At 39.3% G+C, this 20,173-nt stretch overlaps 2 protein-coding genes across 3 annotated transcripts in view; one reads left to right on the top strand and one right to left on the bottom strand.

The window, feature by feature from the left end:
- The window catches only part of NUFIP1 (nuclear FMR1 interacting protein 1), a 53,787-nt gene extending 46,928 nt beyond the window's left edge, over window positions 1–6,859 (bottom strand). For both annotated transcript variants that reach the window (XM_007115186.4, XM_007115185.4), the window contains exons 1-5: window positions 6,414–6,859; window positions 4,051–4,133; window positions 2,802–2,900; window positions 1,996–2,058; window positions 1,268–1,344 (exon numbers count right to left, since the gene is read on the bottom strand). In XM_007115186.4, the coding sequence (XP_007115248.2) occupies window positions 1,268–1,344; window positions 1,996–2,058; window positions 2,802–2,900; window positions 4,051–4,133; window positions 6,414–6,825 (734 nt within the window). In that variant the 5' untranslated portion in view covers window positions 6,826–6,859. The remainder of the gene's footprint in view (window positions 1–1,267; window positions 1,345–1,995; window positions 2,059–2,801; window positions 2,901–4,050; window positions 4,134–6,413) is intronic.
- Window positions 6,860–6,949: 90 nt separating this feature from the next.
- The window catches only part of GPALPP1 (GPALPP motifs containing 1), a 30,509-nt gene continuing 17,285 nt past the window's right edge, over window positions 6,950–20,173 (top strand). The window contains exons 1-4 of the mRNA XM_007115188.4: window positions 6,950–7,134; window positions 13,930–14,062; window positions 15,027–15,128; window positions 17,740–17,845. Of these exons, the coding sequence (XP_007115250.1) occupies window positions 7,047–7,134; window positions 13,930–14,062; window positions 15,027–15,128; window positions 17,740–17,845 (429 nt within the window). The 5' untranslated portion in view covers window positions 6,950–7,046. The remainder of the gene's footprint in view (window positions 7,135–13,929; window positions 14,063–15,026; window positions 15,129–17,739; window positions 17,846–20,173) is intronic.

The raw sequence follows: 20,173 nt of genomic DNA, 5'->3' as shown, positions 1-20,173 counted from the left end.
TTCCAAAATATATAAACAGCTCATGCAGCTCAATATTAAAGAAACAAACAACCCAATCCAAAAATGGGCAGAAGACCTAAATAGATATTTCTCCAAAGGAGACATACAGATGGCTAAGAAGCACATGAAAAGTTGCTCAACATCACTAATTACTAGAGAAATGCAAATCAAAACTATAACGAGGTATCACCTCACACCAGTTAGAATGGGCATCATCAGAAAATCTACTGGAGAGCGGACTATTACTCAGCCATAAAAAGGGACGAAATTGGGTCATTTGTTGAGACGTGGATGGATCTAGAGACTGCCATACAGAGTGAAGTCAGTCAGAAAGAGAAAAACAAATACCGTATGTTAATGCATGTATATGGAACCTAGAAAAGTGGTACAGATGAACCGGTTTGCAGGGCAGAAGTTGAGACACAGATGTAGAGAACAGGGGTAAAGCCACAGGGTGGTGGTGGTGGTGGTGTGATGAACTGGGTGATTGGGATTGACATGTATACACTGATGTGTATAAAATTGATGACTAATAAGAACCTGCTGTATAAAAAAATAAATAAAATAAAATTCATTGATGACTAATAAGAACCTGCTGTATAAAAAAATAAGTAAAATAAAATTCATTGACTAATAAGAACCTGCTGTATAAAAAAATAAATAAAATAAAATTTAAAAAACAAATACCGTATGTTAATGCATGTATATGGAACCTAGAAAAGTGGTACAGATGAACCGGTTTGCAGGGCAGAAGTTGAGACACAGATGTAGAGAACAGGGGTAAAGCCACAGGGTGGTAAATTCATTGACTAATAAGAACCTGCTGTATAAAAAAATAAATAAAATAAAATTCATTGATGACTAATAAGAACCTGCTGTATAAAAAAATAAGTAAGATAAAATTCATTGATGACTAATAAGAACCTGCTGTATACAAAAATAAATAATAAGAACCTGCTGTATAAAAAAATAAGTAAGATAAAATTCATTGATGACTAATAAGAACCTGCTGTATAAAAAAATAAGTAAAATAAAATTCATTGACTAATAAGAACCTGCTGTATAAAAAAATAAATAAAATAAAATTTAAAAATAAATTAATAAATAAAAATAAAATAAAAGTCAAAAATTTAAATAAATAAATAACAAAAGACCAAATTTCCCTTTTCAAATTGTTCCTTAGGGCCAGAACGGTCATTATTTTCAAGTACTCAGCCTTGCCAAAGTAAAAGAAAATTGTTTCACTAGTTCTTAACTCTTTACTCACTTTCTTCTTTCTTCCCTCCATCTTGCAATCTCCTCTGGAGTGTCTAACTTGATTTTCTTCATACCAGGAGCATGCGTCTAAGGGGAAAATGTCTGCTGAATATCAAGAAGCATATTGTATGCTTTTGACTAAATCTCAAGTATTATGGGGGATAATGGAGACTGTGTATCCAAAAGTAAATTTACTAGCAGAGACAATTTTAAAACTAAGTAAGCAGGTTTTATCTATCCTTATTATGACTTTTCCTTTAAAGGAAAAAGAATTTTTCTCTTGTCTTTAGATTAGTACTACTGATCAGAAAAAAGTCATAATATCATTTTGGTTACAAAGTAAATGTCACCCAATACTTGACTGATATTAAATACCCAAATGAATTACCTACCAACCAAAGTTGAGAAAGTTAGCTAGAGAAATAATGAATACACAAAACAATTTGAAACAGCATGGTATAGTAAAACAGAATTTGCCATCATGAAATTCAAGTGCCGGGGTCAGTTCTGAGACCCTGGGCAAATCATTTTACCAATCTGTTAAACAGGGCCAAGATTTATTTACTTTACACAGTGGCTTACAAGGATAAAACTGAATTGTAGATGTAAAAATGCCTTACAAAGTACAGTGTTCTGTGAATGTTACTTACTAGTAGCCTATGTAAATAGAGAGCTATGAAAATAATAAATCAATGAAATAAAAAGAGCATGTAACAAACAAACAAAAAAAGAACTTACATTTCTCCAGTGGAATTGGACAATCTTCTCATGTGCACTAAAAGAGCAATCTACCTCAGGGCACTGTAAGAATTTTTAAGAAAGGCTACTCAATGTTTTCCATAAAAAATTTACCTTACTACTATATATAGAGACATATTCTGGTCATATTACATAGTATCCCATCTATGTGGTGTTATCACTGAATACCTAAAACAAAAATCATTCCAAAACAGAGTTGCACTCTCAAAGTATATAGTACAGTAATGCATATCATTTACTTCTCCACTTAAGTGAATGCACGACATCAGCAATGTTGTAAAATGTTCTTAATTCCTAAAGTTAAGGGGCATGCCTACAAACTGAAAGAGAACCTTTCCAAACTAAGAACTTTCTTTTTAACTTTTTTACTTCTCAAATATCCTGGTTAAAAGTACTTAATAAGGTCTAAACCATCCGTAGAGGGTGCCGGGCCAAGGCAAATTACACTGTGCGGTTAAATAGTCAAGGGCAAGCTTAAAGGAGAAAGAACTCACGATGGCCCACGGAGCAACCGGAGGGGAGGCCCAGACTCTCACAGAGCAGAGGAGGTGCATACATACAAACAGCTGCCAGACCTCCCTTCTCTTTTACTGCCATCTCACACTTCCTGAAGCAGTGGGCTTCCCACCCTCAAACTGCAAATCCCAGGGTCACTGTCCCAATTTGGCAAGTCATCAAACAACATTTCTATGAAAACTATAAACTTTTAAGGGAAGGAAGCTCAGAATTTCTACCAAATAAACCCATTTTGCTAAATAAATATCAGGACAACTAAGAAAACCTACTTTCATATGTTCGGACATGTGTTTATCATACTTTTCTTGATTTTTAAAACCACGATCACAGGTATCACAAAAATAGTGAAAAACTGGTTCCTTTCTTTTCTGCAAACAAAAATGAAGAGGCATTAGGCTTTTGGTGAGAACTCTTTAACCATCAGTAAAAATATAGTACATATTTTGATTTTTTCACACAACCCTTACAGGTGGCAAAAACGTCTGAATACATTTTTAATGAAGGGATGATTCTGTTTTTATTTTTAACAAATACATTAGGAAAAGCCAGGCTTGTTAAAAAATTTTAAATCTGAGTAAAGCTAATATAAATTGTGAGTAGATTTCAAATTGGTAATCTAATTAAAACTTAATAGAGCATATGTCAAAATGACCTAAAAATAAATATTCAGGGTAAAAACAGTATTTCTTCTTTTAGGAAAAACAAGTGTGTGCGTGTGTGTGTGTATATTTTAACTACAGAATGAGGAAAAAAGAACTATTTAGGTAAATATTAGTTTATTTTAATTCCCAATTTACTATTTTGATGTTTAAACATAAAACAAAAATGATTATTACAATGATAGGCTATACAGGGCCCCAATTGTTCAATGTTGAGATTATGTTAATAAACATACTTTCACAATATTTTGTTAATATTAGTTACATAGTTTTGATGCCAAAATGAAGGGTACTAATTTCATGCTGTAAGTTTACTCAATTTATTCTAAACTAATAAAATTATTTACACATCTTAAAAGTTGAAAGACCAGATTATAAACTACATCAGAATAAAAGAAGCCTATTTTAAGACTCAGTTTCTGAACATAACGAAGGGCTGTTCCTCATTAAAAAAAACAAAAACTTTTAATTTCATCCTTCTCCTACCAATATGCTAGTAAAATAAATAAATTAAATATATATGTTATGTATCTTATATATATTGTACTTTTGTTTACTTCATTGAAGTTTAATAACATTTACATTTATCTGTAATCATAATTCCCCACTATATTTACTCCTGATACTATACTAAAATGGATTAAATGTTTTCTTTTTCTACAATTTCTCCATTTATTTCTCAAAAAGATTTCGCTTGAAGTTTTTACTTACATCCAAGACCCTTAAAGATCCTTTTATGCAAGTCTCTGCTGTGTCAATAATGAATGCAAAACACTGAGACAGTTATGATTGAAACACAAGATATGAAACAGTGACATAGGAACCAAAGTGTCCCATTCAAGAACATCTTAAAAAATACCCTTTTTTTCTGTTTTCTCCTGGGAGAGATGTTGAAGTCATTGACCTTTGCATCATGTTTTCGTGGAAGATAAGAATGTTTAACTGAAAAACAAAAAGAGATCCAGAAATGTTTGCAACTATACAATTATTTAAAATTTTGCTACAGAATGTCATAAATACTTGAGTAAAAACAGTGGTAAACTACTTCTAGGCAGAATAGTAATTCAAACAAATTAACGAAGATTAAGACTAGTTTACCAAATAAACATTTTTCAAGTTAATACATATTGGTAAGATTACATGTCCATAGATGCTTTGGATGTCTAAGTAAAGGAATGGACAAGCTAACCTGGTAAAATTCCTTGTAGTTATTTCAAGCATTAGAAATGTAAACTGGGGACTTCCCTGGTGGTCTAGTAGTTGACTCTGTGCTCCCAAGGCAGGGGGCCCAGGTTCAATCCCTGGTCAGGGAACTAGATCCTGCGTGCCGCAACTAAGAGCCCACATGCTGCAACTAAAGATCCCACGCGCCACAATGAAGAGCCCATGTGCCGCAACTAAGGCCCAGCGCAGCCAAATAAATAAATAAATAAAAATATCTTTAAAAAGAAAAAAGAAATGTAAACCATAAAATCCTTAATGGAGCTCTTTCAGCATCAATTTTACATCAGGAAAACAGACCCTTGTGAAATACATTTCTTTCCAAATATGTTTCCTTTCTTATTGCCATGACCCAACTGTGAAACCTTGATCTTTCACCCAGATCACTGTGACAGCCTTCCAGACTGGCTTCCAGTTCCCAAGCCCTCTCTTCCAAAAGACCCTGCACACTGACACCACAAAAATAATCCTCCAGTCATCACAACCCTGCTCAAGACCATGGAAGCAAGTAGCTTCCTAGAGTCCTTCGATGAGATCCCACTTTATTTTTTCACCCTGCTCTTCCCTGTACCTTCCACATACTATGCTTCAGTCACACCCGAACACTGCAACCTTCAGAACTCACCTTGCACTGACACCTCTTTGCTTCCACCTAAAAAGTATATCTTCCAGAATATTAAATATCTCCCAATACACTTCTTCCAAAAGTTTTCCCCAACTTTCTCCATACTCTGAAATCTCCTTTTATATGCCTCTATCACCAGTCACACTGCATTGTGATTTATATTTATGAACCCATCTCACCTCGCTTGGGACTGTCTTAGGCACATTCATATCCCCAGCATTAGGCATACAGTAAACACTGATTTGGATTCAACTTAATGTAAATTGAATTGTTCTAAGCGAACAATTCCATGGCTTTAAATATGATCTCTATGCTAATGACACCCTGATTTACAGCTCTAGCCACAAACGTCCCCTGAAAGTACAAACTAATAGCTAACAGCCAGTTCAGTATCTCTACTTGACACAAATCATATTCCAAACTCAACTCCTGGTCTCCTTTCCAAATCTACTCCCTCCACATCCTGCCACTTGCTTGGCAAAAAACTTTAAGTTATTCTCGTCTCCTCTTTACATCCCATCCCACACCCAATTCCTCAACAAATCATGCTGGCCCTACCCTGCCTTCAAGATATACCTAGAATCCAACTACTTCTCATCACCTCCTGAGCTCCACCTTGGTCCAAGTCCCCAGTATCTCTCACCAGGTTAACTGCAATACCTTCTTAACTCATCTCCCTTTCCGTCATTTCCAATCAGTAGTCATATTAACCCTTTGAAAACATAAATCAAAGCATGCCACTCCCCTGCACTAAACATATCATAACAGTAGAAGTCCCACGATCTACAAGGCCCTCTTCCTCTATTGCCTACAACTCCACCCCAGGCTTAGTCCTTTCTTGCCTCACTGGGTTCCATTCTGATCTGTAGCTTCTGCCTCCAGGCCTTTGCACTTGCAGGTTCCTCTGCCTGTATCACTATATCCCAGATACATGCACTGCTCTGATCCCTCACCTCCCTGAAGTCTTTGCTCCAATGTCACCTTACTTACGACTGACACTGACATTTAAAACGGCACTGCCTGTCACTCTGCTCTCTTTCCATAGCATTCACTGCCTTCTAATACACACTGCTTTCTTTTGTTTACTGTCTGTCTTCCTACACCAGAAGACTTAAGCTCAAAATAAGGATATCTGTATGTTTTGTTCACTGCTATATCCCCCCTTCCTGGTTCATAGTTCGAATTCAATAAATAATTGTTAAACTGAATGAACAGGCAGGAAAAACATAACTGTGGAACGAACTGTGAGACATTAATGACAGACTCCAAGAGGGTAAGGCAGTATCAGAAGGGGAGGGAGCAACAAGGGTGGAAAAGGAGAGGTAAGAAGGGAAAAGGAAAGGTAAGGGCTGGTACAGAGAGGAGTAGCAACCTACCCGGAGGGTTGTGGGGCTGACGATGCCAAGGAAAAACACCAGGAGACTGTGGCCAGTACCATGATGTTGAAGCCTGGAAATTCCAGGAAGGCTGGCCATTGAGTTGACGCTGAGAATCAAGGGGGGACTGGGCGTCGAAAGGGGGCTGTGCCCCGGGAAGAATCTGGGCGTCAAAGGGGGGAGGCGCCTCGGGGAGCCTCTGGGCCTCCACGGGGGGCTGCGCCTCTGAGGAAGGTTCGGACCCTGCTGCGCGAAGCGACGAAGGCGGTGGTGGCGGCGCCGGCAGCATCGCCCAGAACATCCAGTTGTCCGGCAGCGAGGCACCGTCGCTCAGAGGCTCCAAAGTGGGGGTCACCTCGGGAGCTGAAAACCACCCCTTGCGAGTCACGCAACCACTTGCCGACTCACCCATGCCACCCGCCTAGTAGGGAAGCCAGCGTGCAAATGTGGAGCAAGCCTTAGGCGTCACTTCCGTTATCGCTAATGACAGAGGTCAGCCAATCACAGCCTGCCACGTCATTGGTCGGGGCCGGAAAAGCTTCCCTCATTTTCGGCGTATGGCGGGCTGCCTAGCGGGGAGGTTTGACAAGGCGTGGGTACACTTGTGTGTGGGACCAGTGTCTGCCACCGCGGATGGCGAGGGATCTTATCGGGCCGGCACTGCCGCCCGGCTTCAAGGCCAGCGGGTCAGCGGAGGACGAGGAGCGGGACCCCAGCCCGGGTAAGCGGCGGCGTGTCCCCTGCCCGCCAGGCCCTCCCACCCCGTCTCTGGCCCGGCCCCGTTCTCGGAGTATTGGTCCCGAGGCCCGGGAGGGCGGAGGAGTGGCGAGTGGGCGCGGCCCCACCCGAGCTAACTTTCCTTCCCAAGCGTGGCCGTAGGGGCTGTAGAAACGAGCTTTGGCCTGGTAATCATTATCACCAAGAAGTATTCGCATTTAGTTCTCGATGGGCTGTACGCTGTGCTAAACGATCGATACACATTCAGTGATTTAATACTCTTGGCCACTGTATAAGGTAAAGATTATTATTTCGTGTTGCAGATGCGGACACTGAGGCCCAGGCTGTCGCGCATACCACACAGTTAGTTAAGTGGTGGAGCCCGACTTAGAGTGAAGCCCGTACTCGGAACATCTGTGCCTTCTTGCTTTCTAACGTGCTATGAATGCCCTTGGCTCTTGCAGAAGATGCTCTGCGCCCTAGCCCCCGACCTGCCTTCCTAGCCTCTCGTCCTGTCCTGACACACACGGCTCAGAGCTCAAACCAATCCGAGTTTCTGCGCAGTTCTTCAATTCTCTATGCTCCTTCGGCCCTCGCCTGACAAACTCCCACCTCATCCTTCAAGCCCTAACTTAAGTGTCACCTCAGTGAAGGCTTTCCAAACTCTCGCAAGCATTGTCACGCCCTCCTCTTTACCCACACGTTTTTTGCCTACTTAATTACGTCACATATTTAATACACTGTTTTCGAATAACTTGCTGACATATCTGTCTCCACCATTGCACTATAGTCTTCTAGCCTTAACACATAGCAGGCACCTCGTATTTGCCAAATAAATGTTTCTCAGACTCCTCCGTGATGAGTATCTATCTCCTTTCATGTTTGTACTAATTTGTAGCCTGGGACTGACTGAAGTTGGCAAAGAGTAAAGCTGGAAGAATAACTGTTCCATTTTTGAATCTAATTTGCATTCTTTGACTACCCAGAGGTCGTGTTTCCACCTAGAGGTTTCTTTCCAGGTCTTGTTTCTGCTATAGCTGTTAAAAAGTTAGGCTTTTATTTTAGCAAGGAAGTTTCCATTCAACTAAGGTTGAAGAAAAGTGGGGTTAACCAAACTTTTTATTTAGCACACAGGTCTGAGATGGACCAATTTAATTTTATGTGAATACTCTGGAAAATTGAGTGCTGGGAAATGTCCCCTGAGATCGTGTTAAAAACACGGGGGTGCAGATGTTTTCTCAAGACCAGCCTGCATACTCCAACACTGCTTTGTGTAAACTGAGTGGAGCCTGGGCTCTTTTGACTCTGACTTTATGCCCCTCATCTGCGGCAACCTTCACGCCCCTCTTCCATCCGCAACTGCAGTCACACACTGGATCCTATTCCACCTCTGAAAACTTTTTTTTTTTTTTTTTTTTTTTTTTGGCCGTACTGTGCAGCTTATAGGATCTTAGTTCCCTGACCAGAGATTGAACCCGGGCCCTTGGCAGTGAGATCATGGAGTCCTAACCATTGGACCGCCCGGGAATTCCCCCATCTCTGAAAATTTAAATTCGGATCTTATTCTCAGCCAGAACCCCTTATTCATCCATCATTCTTACTCAGTTACTCTCATTACAATTTTTTTGTTTTTTATTTTTGTTTTTAGTCTCATTGAGCCATGTGATCTCTGCCTCAGTCCGTTTCCTTTAATTACTTCTGTCCCTGCTCAACTTAGCCTCCATGGTCCATCCATTCATGCCTTCTCTTGCCAGTGTTTTCAACTGCCTTATCCCATTTAGTATCCTGTTAAACCCATGTAGCAAAAACTCAGCCCTGGATCAGTCTAGTCGTTCACCCCTGATGAGCCCACACCCAGGCTTCCAAGTGCTGCTGGAAGAAACCTCACCCCTCCACAGGCTAATGCTGCTAAAAACTACAGTCTCCTCCCTGGCTGGGTCTGCAGTTCTGCCCAGCCATCCTCAGACGTTTCCCCACACAGGTCTCCTCCCCCATGATCAACCATGGCTTTTTAAAAGCTTCTCTTTCTTCTTTACACTCTCTCTCCATCTACTTCACAGAAAAAGTAGATGCCATCTTAAGAGAACTTCCTCACTTTTCTGGCACAGTACCTAAAAACTTTCCCAAACCTCTTCCCAACTCTTTCGTCTTCCCTTTGATTATAATGCAAGAGGGGAACTACCTCCTTCCAAGGCTAATCCTTCCATTTTTACTCGGAACCCCTTCCCTCACTTGTCCTGGGGGCTCCTTGCCCTTAGCATTTAACCAGAACATTCAAATCGTTCCCATCTTCATGAAGACTACTCCACATCCCCCGGTAGCTACTCCTCTTTCTCTCTGACCAACTCTGGATCCTCCCCATTTTCTCCTTAACCCACTGCATTCTGGCTTCTGTTCTTGCCAACCCACAGAGACCACTCACCAATTTCACTGTGGAAATAAGTGAAGACCACCCACCAATCGTCGTGGCACCTTTTTGCTAAATTCAAGGCACCCTTTTCAGTGCTGACCTTGTTTGACCTCACAACCACATTTCCCCCTGGTGATCCCTCCTTCTCTCTTCTATTGGTTCCAGCCACTCTAAACACATTTCTAGATGTGCCAGGCCCTTAGGCTTTCAGTTCTTTGCAGATGCTTTTCCCTCTGCCTGGACCACTCTTCCTCCAATCCACACTCCCTTTGCCCAGCTAACTCAGTCTCATCTTTTAGCCTCAGCCCAACCATCACGTTTTTTTTTTAAATTAATTAATTTATTTATTTTAGGCTGTGTTGGGTCCTCGTTGCTGAGTGGGGGGGGGGCTACTCTTCGTTGCGGTGCGTGGGCTTCTCATTGCAGTGGCTTCTCTTGTTGCGGAGCACGGTCTCTAGGCGCACGGGTTTCAGTAGTTGTGGCACGCGGGTTTAGTATTTGCGGCACATGGGCTCTAGAGCACAGGCTCAGTAGTTGTGGCTCATGGGCTTAGTTGCTCCGTGGCATGTGGGATCTTCCCGGACCAGGGCTCGAACCCTTGTCCCCTGCATTGGCAGGCAGATTCTTAATCACTGCGCCACTGACGTCACTACCTACTCCCATCAAAAGACAGTTGGATGCTTCTTATTGACATTTCCATGACTTAATCCTGTCACAGGATCAGCAAGCTTTTCCTGAACCAGGTAGTAAATATTTTAGACTTTGCCAGTCAACAGGCAAAATCAAGATTATTATAAAAATATGTATATAACAAGAGAGAAAACAAATTTCCACAAATCTTTATTGTTGAAATTCAAAATGTAATATAACAATATAATTTTTTTGTAGTTTAAGTCTACTAATGAGAAGAATGGAATTGCTTTGGAGGGAATAACGTTTTGTTTAATTGGGGTTCAGAGTCAGTGTTTCCTGTTATAATCGATTGCTGATGTATAATGAGATTTAATGTGCTTTATACTGAGTACTTCTTTATGCATAATTCTGTGTGATAGATATTACAAGGGAAACATAACGGAATATATGACATAAGCTCTATTTTCATGGAAGTTGTAATCTACTTGTAAAATTACCGTTGCAGTAGAAGAGCTACCTTAATGACGCGCATCACTGCTTTAGGAAGGAGATGGAATAGTTCATTACAAACGCCTAGAACAATTTTTTGAGACATTTTATATAGTTCTGAAGAATGATACCTATAAAAAAAAATGTGAAGCTAGGGGGCTTCCCTGGTGGAGCAGTGGTTGAGGGTCCGCCTGCCAGTGCAGGGGACACGGGTTCAAGCCCTGGTTCGGGAAGGTCCCACGTGCCGCAGAGCAACTAAGCCCGTGTGCCACAGCGACTGAGCCTGCGCTCTAGAGCCACAACTACTGAGCCCTCATGCCACAACTACTTAAGCCCGCGTGCCTAGAGCCGGTATTCATTACGGTCAGAAGTCAGATATAATCTCCACTTATAGTTGGGGAACATTTACAAACGAAGACAACTGTTCTTCAGTCTTAAACAGCAGCTGGAGATATGAATTTTATCTTTTAATTCTTATTGTTTTCCTCTTTTTGCTCATTGATTGTTCTTTTCTAGGCATGCTGTATTACCAGTTTAGCTTTTTTAAAAATATATAAATTTATTTATTTTTGTCTGCATCGGGTCTTTGTCGCTGGGCGTGGGCTTTCTGTAGTGCGGCAAGCGGGGGCTGCTCTTCATTGCGGTGTGCGGGCCTCTTATTGCTGTGGCCTCTCTTGTTGAGGAGCACGGGCTCTAGGTGCGTGGGCTCCAGAGCGCAGGCTCAGCAGCTGTGGCGCACGGGCTCTAGAGCGCAGGTTCAGTAGTTGTGGCACATGGGCTTAGTTATTCCGCGGCATGTGGGATCTTCCCAGACGAGGGCTCGAACCTGTGTCCCCTGCATTAGCAGGCAGATTCTTAACCACTGCGCCACCAGGGAAGCCCCAGTTTAGCATTTATTTTCTGTAATTCTTTCCTTTATTTAATGATACATGGGAGAATGTAGAAAAAATGCATCCAATTTTTTAAGATAAAAGTTTGGATTTTTTAAGTCAATTTGTCGTGTATTGAGCACTTGTTCTATGGTAATACAACAAGGAGCAATAGGAAAAAAATTTTAGAAATAGACCAGTGGTTCCAACACTGAGCCTGCTTTCTCCCCTGAGTTTTATATTAATATACCCAAGTACCACTGATCGTACCACTGAAATTTCTAGTGGGCATGTTAAACTGAAGATGTGAAAAACAAGCTCTTAGCTCTTCCCCCAGACATGCTTCCCTCCTAGTCTTCTCCATATTAGAGAATAGCATTACCATCCTCCTGGCTAGCTAATCAGGCCAGAAACCTACGACATCCTCAGTTCCTTTTTGGCTCTCACTTCTCACATCCAAACCATTAGCAAATCCTGCTTCTTTAAAGCAGTTGCAAATCAAACCATTTCATATCAGCTTTCTAACTCATCTCCCCTACTCCTGATTCCCTATTGTCCACAAGCTGAGTTTTTTGTTTTTGTTTTAATAAAAAAGCTAACTCAGATTATATCTCTCCAGACTTAAAACCTTGCAGTGACTGCCTGTTATAACTAAAATCCAAACTCAATTACCACAGCCTATGCTCACATTTATGGAGTGCCTACTGTATGCCAGATACAGTGTTATATGCTTTGCAGGTATAATATGTATTCTTCACAGCACCCCTATGAGATTGGAACTACTGTTAACCTCACTTTACAGATTAAGAGAGTAACACAGGAAGGTTAAATAATATCCACATCACACAGCTAGGAAGTGGCTGAAATTCACAGCTGGAGTCTGGACCCAAAGCATATAGTGTGGCCCCTTTGTACCGTCCAATTTTGTCTTGTCACTTTGCTTACTTTGCTCTAGCCACACAGGCCTTTTTGTCCCTCAAGCACATCAAGCTTGTTCTCTCCAAAGGACTTTCACACTAGTGATTCCTCCATCTAGAATGTTCTTCCCTCAGATTGTTGCATGACCACTGTCATCATTTAAGTCTCCCTACAAATAAATGTCTTCTCAGGGGAACCTTCCCTGATCTCTGTCTTTAAAATTACCCTCCCTCGTATTCACAGTCACCTTTTTTTATTTGTTTCTTTTTAAGTTGTTTCTCTAGAAGTACTTACTCAATAAATATTTGTTGAATGGATGGATGTTGACTTTGTTGAATGTTGTTTAATATAGCAGTTAAGAGGTTCATATCCTATCTCCACTATTTAGTTGTGTAAAATTGGGCAAGTTACTGTCTCTCTGCCTCAGTTTCCTCATCTGTAAGCTAGAAGCAATACTGCTTTCCTAATAAGGTTGTTGTCAGAATTAAATGGGGAAATGCATGTAAATCTCTTTTAAGTTTTTTTTGTTAGTAATACTGAAGGAATAGCATACCTGGGAAGCTCTTTGGAAAATCATGTTTCCAGGCCCTACTCCAGGCCAACTAAGTCAGAATCTCTGGGGCAAGGGCCCAGGAATCTTTCTTAAACATATTTTGGCAAGTCTGATAAACACCCAGGCTTGGGAACTATGTCAGTAGAGTTTTAGCATCACTGCTGAGGATCGACATAGACAGTTGTGTCTGTGTGACATCATACAATGACATCATGCAATAATTTATAATTTTGCTAAGCCATGAAGTGAGAGCAGTTCACTCTGGTGAGTGGGCACAGAACACCCTTACCTCTTCCTTGGCATCTGCATCCGAATGTGACCTCATTCTCTTCTCTGAATCTCTACTAGTATTCAGGAGAATTTAGAGTGCCTCTACTTTTGTTTCTGCTTGGAAAATCATCTCGAACACAAAGCTAACTGAGAAGTATGGTAGTACCAATAAAGATATTTTTAAGTGGTGATTCTTAGAAACCAGAATGGATAATTTTGATTTTTACTATGTTAGACTGTGGAGTGGCAAATTTGTTGTTTGGTTAGCTCTGTGATATAAATATTGTCTACCATATGCTGTCCGTAAGGAAAAAACAATCATGAAACCATTTTGGCAGTTGCACCAACCAAAATTGCAACCAATGCAAAAATTGCAAGATGTCAGGGAAATTATGTGCTATTGCTATATTTATAAGTTTGGATATTAAAAGCTTTTGTGAATCTCATAGTTAACACTGTGTAAGACATGATTTCTGCCTTCCTGGAGTTGGAAAGACAAGCCCACTGTGCACAACAGGAGCAAATGAGATTAAAGTCCATAATAAATGATAGCCAGCCAGTGCTGAGAATTTCAGAAAAGAAAGTCTGAAATGTCAGCTAGGGAGTTCATTGAAACAGTTGTGGCTACTTATGACATACACAAGACATCTTCTTTAGTTGCAGGACCAGCTCTGCCCCCTAATTATAAAAGCAGTAGTTCAAAGTCATCAGACAGTGATGAGGACAGTAGTTCTTTGTCTGAAGAAGGAAATCAAGAATCTGAAGAAGATGACACTGGTCCAACTGCAAGGTGAGTCACTTATTACATTAAATGGTAAACCAAGCTTCAAATCTGGTGTACGCTGACTAGAACAGAGAACTAGTAAGGGGATATCATAACCTGCATTTATACAGCACAGGAAGAAATTGCTTCATATGGCATTTCCTCGTGAACTATACCTTTCAGAAAGAAATTTATTTTAGTAGTATATAGCTCTGGAGATATCTAGAATTTCAATAAAAGTCTTATATAAAGGATTTTTCCTTAAGGTATTATTGAAGTGATTAAATATTCTAAATAAACCATACATCTTCTTTTTAAAATTATGTATGCAGGGAACTCCCTGGTGGTCCAGTGCTTAGGACTCTGTGCTTCCAATGTAGGGGGCACAGGTTCGATCCCTGGTTAGGCAACTAAGATCCCACAAGCCGCCCAACCAAAAAAAAAAGAATATGCTTTAAAAAAAAATTATGTATGCAGTATGTGCTTTTTGTTTAAGTAAATGAATGATTCCCTCTGACCTAGCCTTACTCACCACAGGTCGATGTAAATAAGAAGTCGAATCTTTGTTTATTATCAGATAGCGAGGTCTTTTTTAAAGCATTTTAATGAGTAAGAGACAGAAGTAGCAACTTAAAGCCTTTACTTAAGTGAATTTAATAACCAGTGCCATAAACTTTTTGCTGAAAAATATCTAGCAAGTAGAGTATTTGAAACTTCATTGAATGGACTCTTAAACAACACAGAAAATATAGAAAATTGATATATTACTGCTGTAAAGAAGTAACAAATCTCTATTTTTAGACCATAAATGAATTTCAAGAAAAGATTAGTATAAGATCTGTGGTAGATTTTTTTTTCTTATTTGGCAAGATTAATTTATTGTTTTAGTGTTTGTACAGCTAGTTGAAGTTAATGTTCTTTTAAAAATGGAAATTTCTCTATGAAGAAAATTTTGACATACATGCATAAAATAACACTACTGTGTTTTCAGAAAACAGAGGAGAAATCAGGATGACGCTGATGATGATGATGAAGGGTTTTTTGGACCAGCCCTTCCTCCTGGATTTAAAAAGCAGGATGATTCTCCTCCAAGGTGGTAATGTGTACTACTTCCGGCCGGTCTTTTCTAGTGTCCGTTAATTCATTAAAGAGTTGTCTGAAATTGTTTTTTAACTTATGTGTTTATATAACATTTGAAATAAATTTTGAAGTAAAAATAACTATAATTTTAAAATTCATTTAAGGAAAATAATTATTTACACGTTTATGACACTTTTATAATTCATAAAAAACTTCCACATCTCTTATTTGATACTCACAAGAGTGTTCTGTGGCAGGCTAGGTGAAACATGACCCTTCTTCCCCCTTTTTTTTTTTAGCCCCTTTTTTTTTTAAACAAGTAAGGTTACACACATAGTCAGTGGTACACCTGGGGCTGGAATCCCGGTATTTGACTTCTAATTCAGACGCCTTCTTAATTATTTATTGAAAGAATAGACAGATCCCTATGTACCAAGTTACACAGTTAACTTCACCGAACCTCAAATTTGTCATCTGTGGAATAAGATAGCAACACATACCTTACAGAATTGTCATGGTGATTGAGATTTCATATTTATATGCACATATATACATGTGTGATTCTTATATAGTGCCTGGCACAGAATAAACATATAGTAAATACTGATTCCTGTCTTCTCGGAATTATAAACTATTTAACTGCTGAATATGAAATTGCACACCATATTGTTTATAATTCATAACACTGTATCCCAATATGCAAGAACAAGTAGAAAAGGCTGTTGTACATTTTATATTCAGAGGTTATAATCACACTTGTCAGCTTCGAATTTTCATATAACTTCTGGGGAGTAGCTGCCTCTGACTTCAACTCAAAAACCACTTTTTGTTGCGAATGTAGTCAGTTTCTGTAATGGCATCAGCAAGTAAAGAGATGCTTATTATTGAAGAAAAGAAAGAAGAAATAAGAGGAATAGGCAGTCCACTGCCTGTTTTTGTATGGCCCCGAGCTAAGAATGATCTTTAGGGGGTCATTAAAATACAAAGACGAATATGCAACAGAGACCAAATGTGGCCCTCAGAGCCTAAAATTTCCTGTCTGGGTTTTTATGGGAAATTTGCTGACTGCTGGGATATAACATTCCTTTCAAGAAAATAGATTGTTAGATACATAGTGATTTCTTTCTATTTTGACAATAGTAAAATACATGTTTGAAATAAACAGGTGGAAGCATATATTGGAGGCAAAAAACCTCATACACGTCCACAGCATGTGCTGTGGTTATGTTCCTTTACTATATTTTAAGATTTTATGTGTTAGTGGTTTTATCCTCACAAATTCCCTGAGGCCAGAGAATTGAGCTGTAATTGCATTTGTAGATCTGCTAAAAACGGTACTCAGAAAAAAACCCATACAGCACTTCCTTATACTTTATAAATGATAACTAATTTGATCTTTCTAACAATGCCACACTGCCGCATTTTTCATTTGCAAAATTGTTTTGGTTCATAGCAGTTTTATGAACCAAGACAAGAGGTAATTAAATGGCCAGGATCAGACCCCAGGCCTTGTGACTCTAGTACTATTTTTGTCCTACCGGGAAACCTGTCTGTAAGACTTTAATTGAACATAGTGCAATCTGGAAAATTCAGCTTAGGGCATCAGTGCCATCTTGGTTGGTAACACTTGTACAGGGACATCTCTGGACAAAAACAAAGAATGGAGAAACTTAACAGTATGAAAGAGAGTAGAAAGTATCGTTCTTCTTTTGTTTTTTCCATACATAAAGTAGGACTTTTTCTTTTTAAGGCCTAGAATGTAGGCAGTGTTCTCTTGGATGTCTCTTCCCTCAGAATGTGGCAGTACGGCAGCTAGAAAGAAAATGAACTTTGGCATCAGATAGACCAGGGTTCAAACTCCAGCTCTGCCACCCACTAGTTCATGTTGTCCCTGGGTGTTACTTTGCTCAGATAGAAAATGGAGTGACTTATACCAACCAGGGTTTTTTGAAGGAAACAGAAAAGTACACTGGTTGAAATGTGCTTAGCGTACTACCTTTTCCTTTCTATATAGGTCTTAAATGAACTATATTCCTTTTTATATGCTTCCACATCATTATTGGATTGTTAGTTAGGACGATGTTTAGGTTTTTATACTGCCTTGGCACACATAACCATAAATTACTAACACGTGTTGTATGCATTTGCTACATATGTCCTTAGAACTCAATTTATACTTAAGTAGTTCTGACTATAAATATAATGCCACTAAGGTATTTTTCAGTGGACGGTGAATATCAAAACTGAAAGCCAAGGCACAAAAATAAAAAAGATCTTCACAGGCTTTAGTCCATAATAAGGACTTTTTTTTTAAAGTTATTTTTATTTAACATAGTTCTTTTAGGAAGTGGGTATACACCATTGCCACAAAGGTTGAGAATTACTTGTTTAGCATCTAATCATTGACTAACAAATAGAAGGTTAAAATACAAAAAATTAGATTTTTATGTTTATGATACTCAGTGAAAAAATACTAGGTTATAGAGTAAAAATAATATGTTGAATATGATTCTTATTTTCAACATTTGTTATTATCTGGCTTTTTATTGTTTGTGTGAGCTTTTATTCTGAAAGCTGACTTTTTAAAGTCAGGGAGAATGATAAAGGTACATTTTATTTTTCAGGCCTATAATAGGTCCTGCATTACCACCTGGTTTTCTTAAATCTGCACAGAAAAGTGACAGAGGCAGAGATGATCCAAGACAAGTATCATCGTATTTCAACTCTGAGGTTTGGAACTTTTTCTATTAGAGAATAAGATGTAAGAAACTCAAGACTTTACATAGGAATAACTACAATCATTTGACTCAATCATATTCAAACTAATTTAGGATTGTAGCTAGGTAGATGAAATCAAAAGCTGTCACAGACCTGAGATTCTGTTAGAAAAATAAAAAGGCAAATTACATGTGACAGGGTGTTACCTATTCATGCTTCTCATCCTTGAAGGGAAGCTTTAAAGTACTAGAAACTAGAACATGATGAAAAGTTTAAAGAATCACTGTGATTTGATCCAGAAGAGAACAAGCTAAGAAAATTTTTAATAGTGAAATAATTATTATAAAATATTGAAATTAACTTTCTCCTACCCAGCTCTCATACCATTGTATAACAAGGGCACTAGTGGATACATGATGTTTTGAAAAGAAAGAACAAGTAATTTTGGAGTCAAGGAGGAAGCCTTTATTCTTACAGAGGGCCAGTCCTTAACAATAGCTGAGATATGCAGAATACTTTATAATTTGTAATGCATTTTCCCCATATATGTATTTTCAGCTTCTCCAAAGCCTTATGAAATAATCACGATCTGTATCTTAGAGATGCTAAAAGCCAGAGAAATTGGGTAACTTAACTCCAAATCACACAGTTTCTACTTATCAAAAGTCAAAGCTCAAACCCACTTCTTAGGATTTTATATCACCTGTTCAGTCTGCTAATCTGCAGTGATTAATTCATACTGCAGATTAGCAGACTGAACAGGTGCTAATAAATTCATATACTCCTGTGCATCTCCACTGAGAATTCAGCAATTCCACTGAGGTTGTTACTAAAGGAAATATATAATGCAGTGGTTAAGCTCATGAACTCCAGAGTCATTTACTCATTCTTTCAGCAGATGTTTATAAAACACCTACAGTGTGTCAGGCCCTTAGTCAGAGAAATCAGTCTGACAACAAATTCTGTTGTTCCCACCTTCAAAAACGTCCAGAATCCAGCCACTTCTGCTGCTACCCTGATCCCAGTCGACATCATATTTCACCTGTTTCATTGGTCTTCATGTCTTAGCCTTTGTTCCTCTGCTACCTCTTCTCAACACAGCAGCTAGAGTGGCCCAGATAAAACAAAGTCAGATCATGTCATTCACGCTCAAAACCATCAATTTGCTCCTCCTCTGTCTGCATAAAAGCCAAAGTCCTTACAGGGCCCTCTATAATCTGGCCTCCATTAGCTCCCTGATTTTCTCTCTAATTTTGATCTGACCACACTGGGCTCCTTGCTCCTTAAATATGCCAGACAGGCTCCTACTCCTGAGCCTTGATACTTGCCATCCAAGTCTCTCCAAAATGATTTTCCCCTAGATACTTACGTTGGCTTGCTTACCACCAGCCAGAGTGCTTTTAGCTGCTAATAACAAAAAATCCAACTCACAATGAAATGTAGTCTTAACCTTGTTAGTTAACAAATTGGTTGTTTATATAATTTCCTGGGTGGTCTGTAATCTGTATTCCCCAAATAAGAAAAATGTGTTTCATACCTAAGAAGAGGTCTAGAGGAACGGTCATTCCAGGTTTGGTAAATTCAACAGACTAATGAGATCATCCAGGGCCCAGTTTTTTATGTCTTCTCTATCATTTACAGTATGTTAATTCCTCTTAGGCTGACCAAGTGCTGAGATTCACATGCAGATGGCAGTGTCCAGACATAGGGTCCCTATCCTGTGCCCCCTTTTTAGAGAGGAAAACCTTTCCAGGTTTCCTGTAGACCTCTCCTCACATTTCTTTGGCCAAAATTGAATCATATGCCATGCTCAAGCCAATCAGTTGGCCAAGAGGCATGAGACCAAAGTGATTGGCTTAGAATTATCAGCATTTTTGCCCAGGAATTAGAGAAGGTCCCAGTTTCCTGAGAAGCACGTGGTTCCGAAGAAAATGAACAAAACACAGGGTTCTCTTAGCAATAGAGTAGTTATTGGTTGGAGCTGTTACAGTCTCTATCTGAAAGACAAACCAAGGCCTAGAAAGATTAAATAATATGCTTGACAATCTTGAGAAAGAAAAACGGAGCTGGAGGAATCAGGCTCCCAGACTTCAGACTATACTACAAAGCTACAGTAATCAAGACAGTATGGTACTGGCACAAAAACAGAAATATAGATCAATGGAACAGGAGAGAAAGCCCAGAGATAAACCCACACACATATGGTCACCTTATTTCTGATAATGGAGGCAAGGATATACAGTGGAGAAAAGACACCCTCTTCAATAAGTGCTGTTGGGAAAACTGGACAGCTACATGTAAAAGAATGAAATTAGAACACTCCCTAACACCATACACAAA

Source organism: Physeter macrocephalus, chromosome 13 (assembly GCF_002837175.3).
Source record: "Physeter macrocephalus isolate SW-GA chromosome 13, ASM283717v5, whole genome shotgun sequence".
Classification (NCBI taxonomy): domain Eukaryota; kingdom Metazoa; phylum Chordata; class Mammalia; order Artiodactyla; family Physeteridae; genus Physeter; species Physeter macrocephalus.
Note: the sequence above shows the minus strand (reverse complement) of the source record. Positions and strands in the feature narration are given on the sequence as shown.